The following is a 19,433-nucleotide window of genomic DNA, read 5'->3' on the forward strand; positions in this document are numbered from 1 at the left end:
ATTAGTAATAATTATGTAAATTACGTATTTTTTTAATGTCATAGGTGTGTCGTCTGCAAGACCTAGTACGAAAAAGTGAACAAGGCCTTGGTACTGCGGAAGGACATATCTCCAGTCTTCAAGAAGCTCAGGAAATACTCCAGAAAGAACTAGAATTAACTAGAGCAAGACTACGAGAGACCACAGATTCATTGTATAGTGTTGAGGTAACATTAATGTTGGACAATTAATCGTGCAAAGTGCAGTCACAGTGATTTTGGTCTTGTTTTTAAAACAGCAAGGAGTATTAACAGTGTACACACTTTTGAAGGAGCTTCATAAGCCTTCATTAAAAGAGATTTCTCTTTTAATTTCAGGCAGAGAGGAAAAAAAATTGAAAACTAGGATGGACTGGCTTGGGTGGTTTTTTTTTGTTTGGTTGGTTAGTTGATTGTTTGGGGAGGTTTTTTGTTTGTTTTCAAAATAACACTTTTAGTATTTGATGGGTATTGCTGCAAGTACATCTTTCTGCGGTTGATACAAATTGTAGCTGCTGAAGTATGTCTGTACAAAATATATCTAGAGCTAGATTTTTCAAAGGCTTAACAGAATTTCATGAGAATGTAAAAACGATGTGTTATACCAGTGCTGTTCCAGCCAGTTTCATGTTTTGGTATAAAACAAGATCCAGAGCTTTCTAGCTCTAGAATTCACCTAATCCGTTTGGTTTTTTTTCCTTGTTTTCTTTTTTTTTTTTCTTCTTTTCTCTGTCACCCACCCCGAGTATGCATGTATGCCATGTTTTCCCCAGATAATTGGCACAGCCTTAATTTCAGGCTCAAATTGAGAATTTTGGAAGATGCTTGAGAATAGTTTAAAGATACATGCTATGATATCTTGACAGATAGGAAACTATCATCCAGAAAATGTGATTACTTTATACAATCAAAGCAATTAATTTGTCTAAGCACAAATTTATTGCCATTTTAGCTGGCTTAGACGTAACTGGAACTGTCTGTTAAACTGTCAACAGCTCAACAGCTTTAATACAGAGTATAACCTTTCTTTTTTCTTTCCTCAGTAAATAATGTACATTTACAAGATTACAGCAATATTTGAAGGAGAGTGGAAAATATTTTTTTTTTTTTAATTCCCTGAATCTGTTTTTGTACTGGTGTTATTTACTTAAGAAAAACAGCCTGAAACTGGATATTGGTATATGTATATTTTTTAAAAAACATCTTTCAGCTATGGTCATTATATGTGAAACATTAATGTAAGTATGAATTCTAGGTGGTACCTAACACTTTTCTAGTATGGTAAAATTTAAACAGAAATTAATGCAAATTGTAAAATTTTTTTGTGTTCAAACTGAAAACCTATTTCTACCAGGTTAGTCCAGCCAAGCAACAGAAAGAAGATATGTGAACTTTGTATCAAATACAGATAGCACAAGCTTTGAAATTCCAATAATATTTGCTGATTTAAAAAATAAAATAAAAAAAAAAATCAAGGCACACTTGAGAAGAACCTAAGCAATCTACTCTAAGTCTGAAGTTAGTCCTGCAGTGAACAGGACTTGATAACCTTTTGAGGTTCTTTCCGACATAAATTATGCTGTGATTCAATGTAACAGTATTTGAAAAGATTAATTTTAGAATGACTTATTGGAAAATCGCTTTTTATAGGAATGCAAAATTTTATTCCGCAAGTAAGAAATATCAGCAGATGTATAGGCCTTAATCATCTGTAATTAAGAGTTACACACTGGAAAAGTTACAGGTCAGATTTTAAGAGGCAAATGTAACTGACATTTTTTAAAATGCATTAATTTAAGATTTGAAATACTTTTTTGCTGCTGATCAGTCTCTATTGTGAAGTTTGTGTTTGCAGGGAGAACTAGATCAGGAGAGACAACAGCACGAGGCAATGATTGCTGCCATGAGAGAGGAGGAGAAGTTCAAAGTTGACAGAATGGCTCGTGACTTGGAAATAAAATGGACAGAAAATCTTCGGCAAGTATTAATTTTTTTTCTTTTATTCTTTAAATGAGAAATGAAGTATGTATTGCATATAAATGTAATAGCACATGAAGTGTGTAAAACAAAGGGTTTTGTTATTATCTAAGCTTTTCAAATTATTACCAAGTTCTTAATTCTTTTTCACTTCTTGCACGAGGTCTGCTGCATTTTAGTTATTTGGCTTTTGCTTTCAGACAGGAATGTAATAAGCTTCGTGAAGAGCTGAGGCTTCAGCATGAAGAGGATAAGAAGGCAGCTATGACTCAGCTGTTGCAGCTGAAAGAACGTGAAAAAAATGCAGCAAGGGATGGATGGCAAAAAAAAGTTGAAGATCTTTTAGACCAGGTAACGGTGCTCTCTTTGAGAATTGGAAAGCCATTACAGTTTAGTTGCTGGTGGTTTATTACCAGTTAATTACATGGAATTGGTTGGGACAGCTGTCTTTGAAATGAAATTTGTTAGCATTATGCTTTTTAAACCTAATCATTATTAAACTTATTGAGTAATATAAGAAGATAACTTAAAATTCTATTAATCTTCCTCTTTATACTGAATGTGAATAAAAAATTGTTTACAGGTGTTTTTGGGAGAGTGGGAGGATGTTGACAGTCTCACTATAAGATTTTTTTGATTTCCTGTCTGCTCACCTATTCTATTCTAGATGTTTACCAATGCTAATTGTTTACACTTGGAGGTATCCCTTATCTTTACAATAATGACACTGTACAAGTCACTGGGAAGTCAAAATGTTCCTCAGTTTCTACAACACATTTATTACAGCTATGTCTTCTCTCAAGTGATTTCGAACATTATTTGGGGATAGTTTTTTTATAAAACTGAGTTTTTCAATTGCAACTCATTTCTAAGCTCAGTTATGCTCGATAATTCACAGAAAATACTTGCTTTGTACATTTTCCAAACCATAAATACAATAGAACGGGTTTTATTGACGACAGTTTGAAAGAATAGCTGATAATGAACAAATACGTTTTAAAGTAAGAGAAACAGATTTTAGAACTCATTAAATGACTGCAATTTCAGAGTGTTATTGTGGGATGGCTTTTAATTTGCTGTCTAATTTGAGAAGTCTAATAACTGAACATGTTTATACAGCTTCTTATAGGGACGCATAACAATGTATTTTGCTGACAAGGAAATTTAAGCTTGGAAAATCTTGTGGCTTAGGCTCATAAAAGCTGAAGATTTTAAAAGTTCTTGGTCTCTGTTACTTTTTACAGCATGAATGTAATAAGACTTGGGCTCATTTGATTTTAAGTTTCACTTACTGTCTTAACCCAAGCTTCATTTTCTCTCTTCTACCTAAAAATAGCATTTTCTCTCAAAGTCCAATTTGAAAGAGATATGTTAAACTTCCTGTAATTTTAATATACTTCTAAAATACTTCTTCCTACCTTTTAAAACTACCATAATAAATCTAACCTACAGTTTCAGAATGGGAATTCAGTATGTTGCAAATTAACAGGTTTTTTTCTGCATATGGAATAAATTTGTACATCAGAAAACTCAGGAAACTAACTGTAACAATGAGAATTTTTCTAGGGAATTTGCAGACATAGGAAATGGTCTGCATATGCAAAATGGTTGGTGTTTTCTTCATTCCTTCTACTACACCAAATAGCTGCACCATTTCATAGCAGCATGTGTGTCCAAAGGACTATCAAGAAAACAAACCTTGGAGTCATTGCATATTTTATCCAGCTGTTGCTTTTCTGTAATAGTGTTCCAGTTGGAGGTATTTAATAAAAAATTGAAAAGTTATTGTTGGTAACAGGGAATTAAGCTTTCCCTCTGTAAGAACCTCCATTTCATCCATTACACCTGCAGGGGAGAGAATTCCAGACCCACAGCATTAAAGATGGCTAAGTTAACTCTTAATGAAATGGGTTTGTAGTAAGTTTCTCTTGATTGCAATATACAAAAGGCAAGGAATTCCTCTGGGAATTGCACTGAGCTGAATCATAGGATCATAAACTGACTTAGGTTGAAGAGACCTCAAGAGGTCATCTAGTGCAACCTCCTGCTCAAATCAGTCAACACAGAGTTTAAACCAGGTTGCCTAGGGCTTTGTCCAGTCATGTCCTGAATAAGCTCCAAGGATGAAGATTCCACAGCCTCTCCGAATACAATATCTTGTGCTGCTTAATTATCCTCATAGTGAGCTTTTTCTTTATATTTAGACAGGATCTCCTCAGGTTCAGTATATGACCATTGTCCTGTGTACTGCTGTAAGGAGGTGAAGTCCATTGTCTCCATAACCATGTCATAGGTATTGGAAAGCTATTAAATCTCACAAAGCTTTGTCTTCTTTAGACTTCAGCAAATTTGTTATAGTTCCCTCAGCAGGACAAATGCTCCAGTCCCGACCGTTTTGTTGGTAGCTCTCCACTGAATGTGTTCAAGATTATCAATGTTTGTCTTGTACTGCGGCAACCAAAGCTGAATGAACTGGAGGAAAAGACAGAATGCACTCTCCAGGTGACATGCAAAAAGTGACAAGTCAAAGGGACTGGTATTTTCCTGGGTTGTTGCTACAGCCCAGTATGCTACTGGCATTCCTTGCTGCCAGGTCATGCTGCATATTCATGTTTAGCCTACCATTAACTAAGTTATGTGAAGCAGATTTGTAGCCCAGTATGAACCAGTGCAGGGGTTTAGTTCATCCCATGTAAAGGACTTTGCATTTGTCCTTGTTGAATTTTGTGAGGTTCCTGTCAGCCTGTCCCTATAACCTCTATAGATCCCTCTGGATGGCAATCTTGCCTTTCAGTGTGTTGAGCCCTTCCACTGTGCCGGGCTCCACCTTCTACTCTCCACAGTTTGGTGTCATCAACAAACTAATTGTGAGTACTGTCTGTCTCATTCTCCAGATCATTGATACAGATACTAAAATGAACAGGTAGTGGAGCAGGCATGTGCTTGTAACAAGCTTTCAGGTAGAGTGAATCATTACCTGCTGCCCTTTCAGCCTGATAATCCAGCTGATTCTCATCCATCTGGTAGCCCACCCATCTGAATTGTGGTACAATCAGAGAAAAGTGTGTTAAAAATCTTGTGAAGTTGAGATTGCAAGCATCCACTGCTCTCCCCCATCCACAGATACAGTCATTTCACCATAAAAGAAAATAAAAGATAGTATTTTCATTATGGAAGAAATGGAAGACTTTTGGTATCTGTTTCATAATGCAGAGATTACTATAGACTTTGGTGGTATTAATCTAGAATGTTATTTTGAGTGGAAACTGCATTGGCCCAAGTTTGTCACTACAGGAACTACTGCAATAAACCTGACTGTGCTTGGTGATCTGTAAATGTGCAATAAGACTCTTTACCCCAGAGGGTTCACAGTCTAGTTTAAACAGACTAGAAACAGTGTCAAATGTGAGATTCTGCTGCTGCTATGTATATAAATTAAAAAAAAGATTAACAGCATTGCAAAGAATTCTTTCTTCTGTTCATCAAAAGGATATCTGTTCATACTACACTGACCTAGAACAGCCTGAGATACTGCAGTAGAGGTGTAAAATTCTGAATTTGTTACACACAGTCCCAGTCTTCATTAGTGGGAAGACGCATTTAAAATCCATTTGAAAGGCATGAAGTCTGTAAGAATTAGGAAGAGAGCAGAGATCCAAGTCCTTTTTCTGCAGTTCAGATTTTACACCTGAAACATTGGTCTGGTCTATACCAGCAGTACTACACGATGATTTATCAACATAGTACAAGTGTGAGGTCTCTACTAAATCATGTGTAAACTCCTAACTTGGCATAAAATGTAGTCTACCTGTGCTGTTTCTGTTGAGAAACTGCCTAGAGCTTCACTATTTAATTGTATAAATGCTGTTCAGAAAGGTTGAATTCGGATATTCAATGCCCATCAGTATGTTGCAGTGTAAGGCGTTCCAGAAAGATGTAATAAACATTAATTATTTTGGAGGGAAAAAATAATCTAGAAATTATTTCTAGACAAAAGTGAGAGCATGTATATTTGACAGATGTAATTTAAATTTAAAGGACTTAAGTATTATTTTTGGCAAATTGATAAGTATCACATCCAGTGCAAAATAGTGAAAATAACTTGTTTTTTGATATGAAAAATACTGTGTTGCTTCCTAAGTTTATCATATATTTTCATTCCTAAAGGTACATAATTTTCTAATATGTACTGATGCATCTCAGATTTGATTTAAAAACAAGCTACAAAGAAGTGTAGCATCTAACTTGAAGTATGAAAAAACACAGTATAGTTACTTAAACTGTACAAAAATACAACATAGACTATGCTCATCTTGGAATACTTCTGACTGGTGCCAGAAAAACTGAATGAGCAGACACAGCTATAAATGGCAATAATTAAAAAAAAAAAAAAAAAGTTCAGTCAAAAAAGTTTAAGTCCATAAAAAATACTAAGCTGTTTGTTTGAGGGGAGTTTGTGTTTGTTTTAACTGTGCAATACTAATTTACAAATTTCTGCCTTCTACTAGTTGTTGCATATTTGATAGATGAAATCTAGGTCTTACATACAGCAAGGTAAAATTTTTGCTTTTATACTGGTAATGCTAAGTGGTCCCTCATAGAATGCATGTGGGATTATTGTTAACAATACAGTACAGCTTTGTTATGAGTAAAATAATTCTCTTGAGAGAAAATGCTATTCAGCTGATGAAGTGTTTAAACACATTCTTGCTGGTTGCAAAGCATCACCTACTATCTACAGCTAACTGTGGCTGGTAGGTTAACTAGATCATTGTCTAGAGACCAACTGTGCAGTTCTTATCTCTGATATGAGAAATGGTTCTAGAAGACATAAAAAGAAAGTGCTTTTTCTTTTTTTCCCCCTATAAATTGTAGTAAGTACTTCTACATCAATCCATGGGAGAGTTTCTTCATGAAATATGTAGTAAATTCAGATGTGCTAGCTCTTTCCCATTTCTCTTTGCTGTGTAATAGGCTTTTAACGCTTTTCTTGAAAACATTTCACTGCTGAGGAGGTTTCAGCCATGGACGAAATGGGAGGAATTTTCTTTTTTAAAGCATGAGTGCATTCTCTCTTCTGCCTCCCCATGTAGCGCAACCTTCAATTCTGGGCACTGGAACATAAAGGTTAAGACCTATGCTGTTCTTATCTATTTCCTTTTGTGATAAATGTTTCTTTTGGTAAATGAAATCAAGTATTCTGATTGTGGATGGGCTTTTCTATACTTGAGCAAATATTTGCTCTCCCATCTTCCTTACTTTTCAGTAAAATGTGTTCCGGTAAACATTTTTTCTCACATTTTTTTTCCCATTCTTATGTAGCTTCGTACTACTACATAACCAGGCATTAGTGTGGCATTCCTCTTTCTAACTTTGTCAGGATTTTGCACATGAAGATACAATCTTCTATTAATGGAAGTATTAGAAGTAATACAGTAGAATGGAAAAAAGTATTCTGCATATGCATTGGCAGCTGTGTTTTATTTTTACTGCTGCAAAGATTCTCTCCTTTTTTTTAAAAAAAAAAAAAAAACTAGAAGTTTCCTATTCAGAGTTTGTTTCTGTGATGGTGTGTTCCTTTTTTCAACTATCCATAAATACAAATATAGCAAAATGTAAGTATTTCCTTCTGATGCTGATGTTATTTAAATTGTAGTTTTCAGAAAATTTCTAACTCAGTCTTAAAACCCTGGCCACTGAGTATACATACCCTTGTTCATGAAGTGGAGTGTTGTAGAAAAGTCATGGAACTGCACATCAGTAAAGGCCCACTGACCAGCCTTCTACCAGAATGGAGTTTTTGCTCGGTCTTTATTTGCCTGTGTGAAGGTGCTTATCACAGAGCTGATGTGCATCCACAGTAGCAGAATCAGAAAATCTACTATTTTTTCTTTTTTTGTTTTCCCCTGGCACAAGAATTGCTGGCCAGTTCTACAGCCTGGATAATCCTTGGTTTAGAAGATTTGCTGTCAAAGGAGTGCTGGAAATTTATCCAAGAGAAAACCTGCACATACTCTGTATTCATTTCCTAAAAGAAAGGATATTAACATTCAGCACAGCATCACTTCACCATGCATCCTTTCACTTGATATCCTGAGCACACAGTCTAAAGCAGGGGTGTCAAACACATTTTCACCACGGCCCACATCAGCCTCGTGGTTGCCTTCAAAGGGCAGAATGTAATTTTAGGACTGTACAGTCTAAAGACTTGTCTGTCAGAAACAGAGAGGAAGTAAATTTCTAGTAACTCCTTCCCAATTCTCTTGGATCGTTCTTATATTCAGTAATATATTAGTAAGGCGACCGTGACATCTAGTGGATGCTAAGGGATTTGGCGCAAGGCTTAGAAAGCACTTAGAAGTCTAAAATACTGAAATCTGAAAGAATGAAAAGAAAAGTCAAACCAAGGAGGGAGCAAGGAACAGAGGACACCTGAAATGCAGTTCAGGGTGAGGTTTTATGCCCCTTCATTCATCTTTAGATATTTGTTGTTTCTCCAAAGGGCTACCACTTTATGCAGCTCTTAGAAACTTTTCAGAAATGGCTATAGCTCTCAATACTGTGGTCTCAATGGGACTGTGGTGCAGCTCCTGCAGGCCTCTCGGAGAATCAGGGGAGCTTTGGGAGGTTCTGCCTGGATCCAGCATCTGTAAACGTCCTGCCGGTCACCACTGATTTAGAAGGATGGGTACCCCCATATTCTGAGTGGGAAACCTATGATTTAAGCAAGTAAGAAACTGTTGTACATGAGCCTGTGAATAATCCAGACTCAGTGCAGCCTTCAGAGGGCCATCTGTTGAGGGTGCTTCCTCCTGTTTCATGACTGTACTTCTTCATAAAGAATCCCCCTTATTGTGGACTCCCTGTTCCATGCAGAGATGTGATCCTGGAGATTGGTTGGCACATTTATTATATGCAGATTGGTCATTATAGTTTTGTCTGAAGCTTGAACTTGAGAACAAATGCTTAAGATCCAGCTGTACTATCTCTTCTTCTGAGCTTTTAGTTATGGTGAGCCCATTCAGCCCATATTGTGCTCTCTTTATTTTACTCTTTGTTTAAAAGATTCTGAATGTAACAGAGGAAATTCATTAAAGACCATTTACAATTAAGAGCTACTCAGCAGTGCAGACAAACAAAAGCAACAGAAGAACAAATCAGAGTTTTCGAAGTATTTTCAGTGAGATACGGTAGGAATACTAACAAATGTTAGCTTAGTTGCTCTGTTAAAGAATAAATGTGTTACTGGACTTTTAAATGTCTTTTGGTTTCTTCTTTCAATTCTTTCTCTTATGGTGTTGTGTTTAATTAAATTAAAAAATATATCTAGACCACTGTTTGAAATTACGATATCTTCCTATCCAAAGAGACTTTTCTATCTTATTGTAAATTTCTAATCAGAATTTAATATTGCCAGTTTTTGTTTGGCAGTGTTTGAGTTAGTAAATCAGGAGGAGACTAAAGACTCTTCAATTCTACCTGTCAATGAATGAAAAGAACATTATATTTTTAGTACAATACATAGTTAATGATACATAAATTAGAAAAGAGTTTCATTTGATATTTGGAGTTAAGTTTACATTTCCAAAACTCCTAAATAGAAATATAAGCCAAATCCAACAGTAATACCATTCCCCAAATAAAGTTTTAATCCTATATCTGTATGTGCTTTTCCCTTAAATGTAAGGTAAAGACTCTGGCAAGAATCTAGTTTTAAAACACTGCCCCGAGCCTCTTTTCTGCAGAAGATAGTTGCTCAGGTAGCTTTTGCATGGGTTCAAAACCAGTTGAAACAGTGGACCCTGGGAGGAATGAGGGCAAAATTATTAGGTGGGGCAAAATTTGTTTGAAATTCAGTAGATTAATAAAATTCTAGATTAAGAACACTTCTTGACAGGTACCTCTGTGCTCCAGGAAGGATTAGCCAAGATGTGTATGTAATCTTTAAAATCCTGGCAGCATTGTAACAAATTTGTAAAATGAAATGAAGCTCTAGTACCATTCCAAAAACTTTTAACATTATCAGGAGATCGAAATGATCCTTTTTATCCCCTGACAATTGAACCTGCAGTTTGTCAGAATAAAAGTGTATAATACAAAATTGAGACAGGTAAAAATATGTCAAAATACCTAGGCATTTTACCTAGCAGTTTGATAGGTTCCCACAACTGGAGAAGAGTTCCGTGTTTTTAAAGCAACAAGATAAGTATCTCACCTTGTGATAGCCTGGGCAAAGCACCTTCACTCAGGATTGCTACAGAAACAGGAGGAAATCAGGACCAGTTAGATTTCAGAGAAGGTTATAAGTTTTCAGAATGCCTTATATTTATTTTCTTCAATAGAAAACTCTTGGGTTTTGAGAGAGAGAGAAGAGGCTCTAAATGCTGCTTTTTCTTACCAGTCAGAGAGGGCAAACTTTGCAGCTCTTCCATTCCCGACATGTCACAAGCCTCAAGCCAAGTACAAAATGTTGTAGTAGGAAACAGATGCTTTCCAAGTCTCTGCAGAGTCATCTGTCGCGTAAGCACTGTGCAGCCAGACAGTGCATCTGCTGACAGATCAGTATTTCTCTTCAAAACAACAACTTCCCTCAAGGGAGAGTTTTGGGGTGGTTGCTGTTACTAGCTGGATAAAATAGACTTATGCCAAAGGTCCATTTAGCTTCTTCAGTAGACATCTCAGAAACCAGTTTCTTTTACTAACATCTGATGGATGCACACAGGTTTTGTTCTGCAGTCACGTTAGCACTATCCGTTGGAGGTCATTCTTAAAATGAGATTGCGTAGCAATCTACATCAACTTGACACCACAGATAAAGTTGGTTCTTCCCTAGTTAAGGGTCTCAGGTATTACACAAGAATTTCTATTGCCAGCAGTATTTTGAAAACTCTGTAGACTGTATACCAAAGTCAGATCTTGACACAATTTAACATGAAATATCAATGAGAAAAAGTGTTTCATAACTGATCTTGAAGACTGATGTTGAAATTCAGTGTCAAGCTTTGTAATCTGCTTGAAAGTAATTTTTAGCCGAGAGAAACAATGAAATGAGAGAACTTCCATGCATCCAATAAATGAACACCCTACAGGAAACAGTGCAAATGAATGACAATGTGAAAATGTCAGTGGTGCAGTCAGTTCCCTTCTTGAGGAAAATGACACCATTTGATCACAAGTGTGGCCCCTGTGACAGTCATAGAATCATAGAATAGTTTGGGTTGGAATGGACCTTCAAAGGTCATCTAGTCCAACCCCCTGCAATGAGCAGGGACATCTTCAACTAGATCAGGTTGCTCAGAGCCCTGTCCAGCCTGGCCTTGAATGTCTCCAGGGATGGGGCATCTATCATAATAGGAACACCAGCAGCTGTGCATTACAGTAAGCAAACCCAAAGCTTGAATAGTTCCAGATCTCTAAATCTATGCTTTACTACAACACAAGTTGGCCCAACCAAATTGAAAACTCAGCTCTTTTAGAAGAGATGTGGAAATAAAGGTGGGAACACAAATCTTTTCCCATGTCTTGTGTGAAAGGTCTTTCAGTTCCACTCTGTAGCCTGATCAGTGAGTTCTAAAGATGCAACAACCTCTTTGCTGTTCCTCTGGGTAATTAGGAAGTTCTCTCAATTCCATCTAAGGCATAGCTGTGCATATGCTGAAGGTGGAGAAGACAATATTTCTGCTGAAAAATGAGACAGCAAAATCAAGTGAAAGGAGGGTAGCTAATACACTAATACATATATACGAAATAAGATGTATTTTCGGAAGTTCATGGACTTCCAAGAAATAAATTGGTTTGTTTGTGCATCTTATATCTGTGAAACCTAATTTCAAAGAGAACTGAGCAAGGGTTTGTCATACCACAATAATATCACAAACCAATAATCTTGAATTCCAACATGTAGAAATAAAGTGATAGCTAAACCTATGTTCTCCCTTTTTTCTCATCCCTTTTCCCCAGCATAGAAATAGTATATTATAAATAATAATTATGCCTGCATTCTTTTTGCTTCTCATCGCTTTTTCCCCAGATCGCAGACCTTGCTGTGGAAGAAGTGGTGAGGAGGATTTGAATTTTCATGGAATTTCTTAATAATACTTCAATCAGACATATTTTTCAGTTCTCTGTTCAGAACGTGCCCTGCATTCTTCTCAATATGAAGCTGCATTTTTTATTATATTGCTCCACATGTTGATGGAATTAGTCCCCATACCAAGTAGCTAGCCTAAATAATTTGAATTTACTATTCTATCATTAATGTATTTTATGAAAATTATACCATCAGAAACAATGAAAAAAAAGAATTGTGGTCAGGTTTAGTATTAATCCTGGTGAATCCCCGTTTGATTTCAGTGGTGATTCACCACTAGCAGTGTTTGAGATAAAGTTGGTTTTAATCTTTTAAAATACCAGCAATATTGTATGAGCACACATATTTTGATCAAAATCTCATGTGATAATAAATTGAATGCTATTAAAGTCCTCCCCAGTATTATTTCTGTACAGGAGCATTTATTGTCCAAGTTTCAAGTGTTATCAAAGCCAGAAATGAGGTTTTCTTTAGCATGGCTTTATTCCACTATTGATTGAAAATCATCTTGTTTTCACACTTGAAGACTTCCTTGGTTGACTCTTAAATCATCTTCTCCAGTCTTTTTTCAAGGACTGATGTTTAGCTAGCTCTCTTAAATGCTTTTGAATAGTGATATGATGTTTAGACTTACAAATTTATAAAGTACTTGTGTATTTCAGGTATTGTTAAAAATCAATAATCTATATTTGCCATATATTTAACCTTGCTGTGTGTCTTTTTGGAACATGTAGGAATGTCAACTATAGAAGTTCAACTTTATTAAAAAAAAAAGACAGGCTTTTTTTTTTTTTTTGTCTGTGCATGGTCTTTGTTTTGCCACTGTAAGATCTGAGCATTTAGTAGTTATTTTTTTTTTGCACACAAGATAATTACTATGCTAGTGGACAATCAGGAAATGTGGGTTGCAGAAAGATTGTTTTGAATGAAGTAGCCTAAAAAAACCATTGACAAATCTGAATGCTGAACTTAACTGGAGAGTTTTAGTCCACAACTTTCATCAAATGTTCATTTTCTTACATCTGTTTTCCAGATATCTGCAAAAATTTTAAACTTGGTGAAATCCCATGTATTAAAACAGCCCATGTATCTGGTTCTCCAGGAAAATGCAGCTAATAGGAAGGCTTTCGCTGACAGGCAAATTCACTAAAAGAGGACACCATCTTAGTACTTTTAGTTATAAGATCAGTTTGACAGCAAAGCAAGACCAGTTTCTTTCTTGCTGAAAGAAATCTCTTATTCTGGAGGCACCAGGGGGTAACTTTTGTAAATGGTCTTTTTAATGGTGTAGACCTCAGAATATAGCTTCCATAAAATATTTTTCCTAGGAGTTTCTTTTCAGTGTAGAGCATTACTGACCTTTCTGTTAGATGTAAATAAATGTTTTAGATATTTCTTAGTTGTACTATTGCAATGCCTAGATAAATCAGTCAAAATTAAGTCTCAAACATTCTAAAAACTAAACATTTATTTAGAAAAAAATCATCCGTGCTCTTAATAGCTCCCCACCTAAACAAACCAGACATATGGGAAAGGAAGCACTGAAAAAATACGTGGATTTGTTCAGATTGGCACCGTCAAAATCCAGCGTTGAAATTGGAGGTGTTAGGTGCCAGTCTGTTGTCTTGTCTACTGGAGCATGATGCCTCCTAGTGTGATGCCCTTGAGTAGAAAATTGTTGCTTGTAACTCTTAACAGTTTTAATGAGATAATTTTGGATATTCCACAACAACAGATTTTTATGTTGTGCCTCACCATTCAGGAGAATGAATAATAGTTTTCTCTTTTTTGCAATTTGACAAAATGTTATCTGAAAGTTCCCAACTATAGGCTTCCAAGCTGGTGTCCAAATACCTGCTGTCTCCTGGAGAAGGGTGTTGTCTTGACTGACCTTTGCCAAAAGGGGAAATGGGTTGTGCTGAATTTGAAATTGCTCTCACTTCATTTCTGACAGCTCTATTGCGTGTGTGTGTGTGTGCCTAGCTACACCATTCAAATATATTAAATCACATAGGTGTGGTTTGTATGATCAATAGTATTTCATATGGAACATTTAGTTTGCAATATGTTTTTATTTTTTGCTTTTCATTAACAATCAACACTAGTGTAAATGGTACATTAAGTAATTTTTTTTCTCTCTAAATTTTCAGGAAGAGTCTCATGTACCCATCTTGTTTTAAATTTGAAGAAAAATAAGTATTTTAATAAAAGTACATTTTTTGTTACAGACTAAACCTGTTTTCTGCCCTTTAGCATTGGAATTTGATCTTTAATATTATGTCTTTAATATGCTTGTGATATTTCAGAGACACAGCTGACTGTCGATTGAGTCCTCATGTAACATCTTTTCTAATAGTAATGCAAACTGGTGTACCTAATGATTTCTTCCTGAAATTAGTTGTCGTAAAGGAGAAAATAGTTGAGTAATTTCAGAAGTGTTCAGCTGCCTAATACATGAGTATATAGTAAGATTATGTTGAAGAGTTAATGCTGTCCTGGACTTCCAAAGCATAACACAGGAAAACACATCACTCTGTTCAGTGTTCAGTAGTTTGTATACTAAGTCAAAGCAACATATTTGTATTTTTTCCAGATAGTTTTCGACTTATTTTTCCCTGATCAAGTTATAATTAATGTTTTATGTTTTACTTTCCCTTCCTTATCCCTTTTTCTTTTACTTAGTTGATTTCTGAATGTTTCCCTTTATTCCTGTGATCTTTTCTTCATAGCGGCACTGTCTCGGTGAAGCTTTGCATAAATCTATCAGCAATGTAAGTGATTTGCACTTACAGCTTGTAACCAGGGCATGTTTGCGCTAATAAATCTGCATATTCTGTAGTGCTGCTGTAGAGCTTTAGCCTGTGAAATACAATACCTGGTCATATTTGAGAGGAGAACATTTGCTGCTAGTTATTGAAAGCTTGTGTACTTCATCCATTCATTCATGTAAATGTATATATCACTGGACATCAAACACTACATACATGGTCATAGTATAAGCAGCGTTTTATGTGATTGTTAAAGCAAGCAAGCTTGTGGGCAGTGCAAGTGTGTATGGCGGAGCTTGCCACAAAGCATGTGGTTGATGCTGTATTATAATTTGCAGTACAAGTTTTAATTGTAGCTGAAATATTATTTCTATTTTATTACATTAGAAATTCTTACCAGTATTTTTAATGTGCCGAAAATCTTGCAGTATTGCAAGTTCAGAGAATAGTGTTCAGAGCTGGGTTGTTTTGGGATCCTCTCTAAGGGACTATATGGAAGGGACACTCCAAAGACATGCAAGGGGAGGCACTAATGTTTTCAAAAATGTGCTCTTAATGATATCAGTATATGTACAGAATAACCCAAAAAATGTTTTAAATTAGGTTCTCTTCTAAAAATAACTCAGATTTTTAATATTAGATGTACTTTAAACAACAACAACAAAAAATTACTATTAGAAGGATAGACTAATCTGACTTGGTTGTTAGAATCATTTAATCTTCATTGTCCTTTATTTTCTGCACTGTCTATTGATGCAAATAGGCATCTCCAGATAATGACTCATTCCAGGCTGTGATTTTGCAGTCACTTTAATCTGGTGGAAATGTGAACTGCTGTTGAGAAGGTGGCTTCCTGGGTAGATGGCAGACTTCTCTTGGTCATCTTAGTTAAAATGTTTTCTGCATTTCCAAGAAAGAAATTAAAAGAAAATTGTTTTGCCTTTGGCCTGTGCTAGAGAAGTTGTGGGGCTTCTGAGCAAACTACAACTCCACCAAACCAGAGGGAAGTTTTTGTATAGATAAGTAGCTCATTGAAAAATACGTATTAAACGCAGTGTTACCATAGTGAAGGTACCAGCAGAGTTACATACTTTCTTCTGCAGGTTGTTTATGGATAAGTAAGGTGGGAAGGTTTGCAGCTTATAAAAAGTTATTCAAGGTGGGAAGGACAGAGACAGGCTGAAGAATTATAGAATAGCTGTAAAAAGCCAAGGGACTTGGCAATAAAATGGCAGATGAAATTCAGTGTAGATAAATGCAAATGACACATAAGGGAAAAAAATAAATTCTTCTATTTTTTCTTTTCTTTTAATAAAATGAAGAACTTTACCTTGACCTCTTACAACTAGAGAGTAGATTTGGAGATCATGATATAGAATTCCATTAAAAGATCAGCTCAGTGTTCAGTAACAGTCACAAAAGCAAATAAAACATTACAGATATAGAAGGGAAGCGGAGAACACAACACGTAAAACCATGCCACTATATAAAATCAGAGTTTACTCTCATCTTAGGCTGTTTTGGTCTCCTAAACTTAAAAAGAAATAGCAGAAAAGGGAGAAAAGTAGGAGGAGTGTGATGATACATATGAAATAGCTTTCATACAAGGAGTGACTCATTAAGCAAAAACTGCTTAGCCTGGAAAAGACTGTAAGGGGGGATACGATGGAGAATATACAGAAATATGCAGATAATAGAGTAAATGAAACAGGAATTTATTTTGACTCCTTCCCATGACACTGACACAGATGTTGGCACGTCTGTTAAAGATCTGGAACTTGCCACAGGATATTGTGGATTGTAAAAACTTTCATGGATTCAGATAGTGGTTGTACTTAATGGACTTTTATTCCACAAATTTGCCCCCAAATATGCCTTCTGGTTTAAGAAAGATTGCTGGGTGATGGAAGACTTGGGTCTCAAGATCTCTACCTGTATGCCTTGGCCTTGTATTTTTCCCTGGGTGACCAGGGTTGGCCATTTCTGGAGACAGAACAGGAGATCAGACAATTTGTATGTGACATTTATATTTCATGTACTCAGTAAAAGCTTTTACATGTATCGTTCAGATTACAGAATGCAGCGTAGGCCCTGACTGTACTCCTTCAATTATAGCTAATCTTCTTCAAATGCATCTGAAGTAAAATACTGTTGATACAGTACCCATAGAAGGTAGAGTATATATGCCCAGACATAAAGACTTGATGAATTTGAAATGCAATGAGCCATGGTCATTTCATTCAAATTAATTTGCTTGTTTTGTTTTAGTGCTGATTTTACTTTAAATGCAGCTTTTTTTCTTTCAAATCTGCTTAAACTGTGTCCTTCTGAAAACAAACAAACAAAAAACAAACACCACAACACATGTTCAACAATATTGTTTATGCTGCAAGCTGTCCTTGGAACGCTGCTATTAATTTTTTTGTTAAGTGGTGGGTTTTAATGTTCTGTTAATCAATAAAGTGATGTGCAATGTCGTTATGAATTTGTTGTAATAGATTTTAAGATATGCTGAATCAAATGACACTATCAGGCTTTCATTTATAATTCAATTTTATGTAATGCTCTGAGGCTTGAAAAATATCCTACTGATTCAAATAGTTTGTCATGTGGAAATTTGATTTTTCCTTCCTTTGAGTCACTGTAGTGAAATTCTTTTTGTTGGTGGTGGTAGTGGGTAAATCTTGTTCCCAGAATTGGAGGATGCATCTCTCTTGTTTGGCTCTAAAGGGAATACAGGTTTAGCATTTTTGGTCTGAAAATACGCTATTTGATGTGAAGAACAAAAGTTAGTATAAGAAGAAAATGGGACTTTTTCAAGGAGTACAGTGTACTCTTATGTATTAAAGTGCTTGTTGGGTGAAAAGCTTTTTATTGTGGTATGTTACCACTTCTTTTTAAATTATAAAAATACCAGTAAGATAGGTCTATATCATATAAAAAGATACAAAAACCAGCAATCTCGATGTCACAGGCTTTCCTCCCCTATCACCTGGTGTTCCCCCAAAGAATATTTTAACAATCAAGTGTTTGATTTCAGACCTTGATAGTGTCATTTTTATTGATCTTCATACAAAACCTAGAAGCAAATTTTGATAATTTGGCCATGAAAAAATGTGTAATAGTTAGTGCTGTAGTATGAACTGACAGATGTGGTAACCCCTATGAAACTATTTCAATGTAATTACTGAGATACAATATTAACCACAGATTCAGTAGATGGATGACATTGCTTGTCTCTCTTTTAGTTAATGTTCTGGCTTTAAAATTTCATGTGTTTTCTTCTTTTGAATATTTTTTTTCAGAGTTGATGTTATTACGAATGACTAATGGATATTTGCTGTTCTGTTGTGGGTTAGATCTCCTTACTGAAGCAGAATCTGGAGATGCAGCTTTCCCAGTCTCAGAGCTCTTTGCAACAGCTACAAGCCCAGTTCAGCCAGGAGCGGCAGAGGCTGACGCAGGAGATCCAGGAATTAGAAGAGGAGCATCAACAAAGGCATAAGTCACTTCAGGAAGCCCATATCCTTGCCTTTCAAAACATGGAAGAAACGAAAGAGCAAGAACAAAAGGCATGTACATATAGATATTTCAAAGTGTATAAAGAATGTTGCCTTTTTTGCAATTAATGTGCACAGTTGGAATTAGTAAAGAATAGTATCTCCATAACTACTAAGTTTCTTTTTCAGCTGACATCTTATAGTGATGTTTTTATCCAATTAAATTTGATTAAGACATATAGAAAATAATCTCTAATACTAGCATTGTTTCATGTCTTGCTTTATACTCTGCCACTATATATAGGTGTACATATAGGTAGAATTATTATCAACACACAAGTTTCTTTACAGTAGTTTGACATTGTTATCCGTAACATTATATTCTAGTTTTGATTTGAAATAGGTTTCTCTGTATTTTCCATTATAGTTACCTAATTTTGCATGTTTTCTGTTATTTCCCATCAATTGACTGATTTTTGTAATGTCTTTTGTATTTTCATCATGTTAAAAATTGTATAAACTGTGTTGTGTGACTTGCAAGACAATTGTCATGTCCAGAACAATGTCACACCCATGATCTTTTTTTTAAAACCTTGACTAAACCGGTTTTAAAATTGAAATTTTGGCAATGCATGGTACTTAATAGGGTGTGTGTCTAAAAGTTGTTTTAAGTTCAGATCTAGACCGTGCCTTTGCAATCAGTTTTCCCGTTGTCCCCACTTAATGTATTTTGGTTCGCATCAAGTCTGGTCTTGGAGCACTCAAGTTGGATTCCTTTTGTTCAAAATGAAACTAGAAGATGTACACCAGGAACTTTTATGCTTCACATACTTCAACAGGGCGTAAACACGGGTGTCAATCGGGAGCAAAAATCCCCAAATGTGTGTATTGTGTGCACACTAGACCCATCTGTGGGTCTGCACCGTTTCACATTGTTTGCTATTGTAAATGTATCCATATATATTTTTTTTTCTCTTCTTCTACAACTGTGGGTGGAACAGGGATTTGTGCACAGGTAATCTTGATAACCATCAGCCACTGAAAGGAAAAAATCTAGTAGTAGGATAACGTATGGAGAGAA

General features: G+C 35.7%; 1 protein-coding gene across 8 annotated transcripts in view; it reads left to right on the forward strand.

Annotated features, from left to right (window-relative positions):
• FAM184A (family with sequence similarity 184 member A) overlaps window positions 1-19,433 on the forward strand; it is a 75,968-nt gene that overhangs the window by 41,984 nt on the left and 14,551 nt on the right. For all 8 annotated transcript variants that reach the window (XR_011738407.1, XR_011738406.1, XM_071806599.1 and 5 more), the window contains exons 7-10: window positions 45-206; window positions 1,873-1,998; window positions 2,199-2,345; window positions 18,212-18,424. Coding sequence is in view for 6 of the 8 variants with exons in the window: in XM_071806599.1 (XP_071662700.1) it covers window positions 45-206; window positions 1,873-1,998; window positions 2,199-2,345; window positions 18,212-18,424 (648 nt within the window). In the remaining 2 variants the exon portion in view is untranslated. The remainder of the gene's footprint in view (window positions 1-44; window positions 207-1,872; window positions 1,999-2,198; window positions 2,346-18,211; window positions 18,425-19,433) is intronic.

The sequence above is a fragment of the Patagioenas fasciata genome, chromosome 3 (assembly GCF_037038585.1).
Source record: "Patagioenas fasciata isolate bPatFas1 chromosome 3, bPatFas1.hap1, whole genome shotgun sequence".
Classification (NCBI taxonomy): Eukaryota; Metazoa; Chordata; class Aves; order Columbiformes; family Columbidae; genus Patagioenas; species Patagioenas fasciata.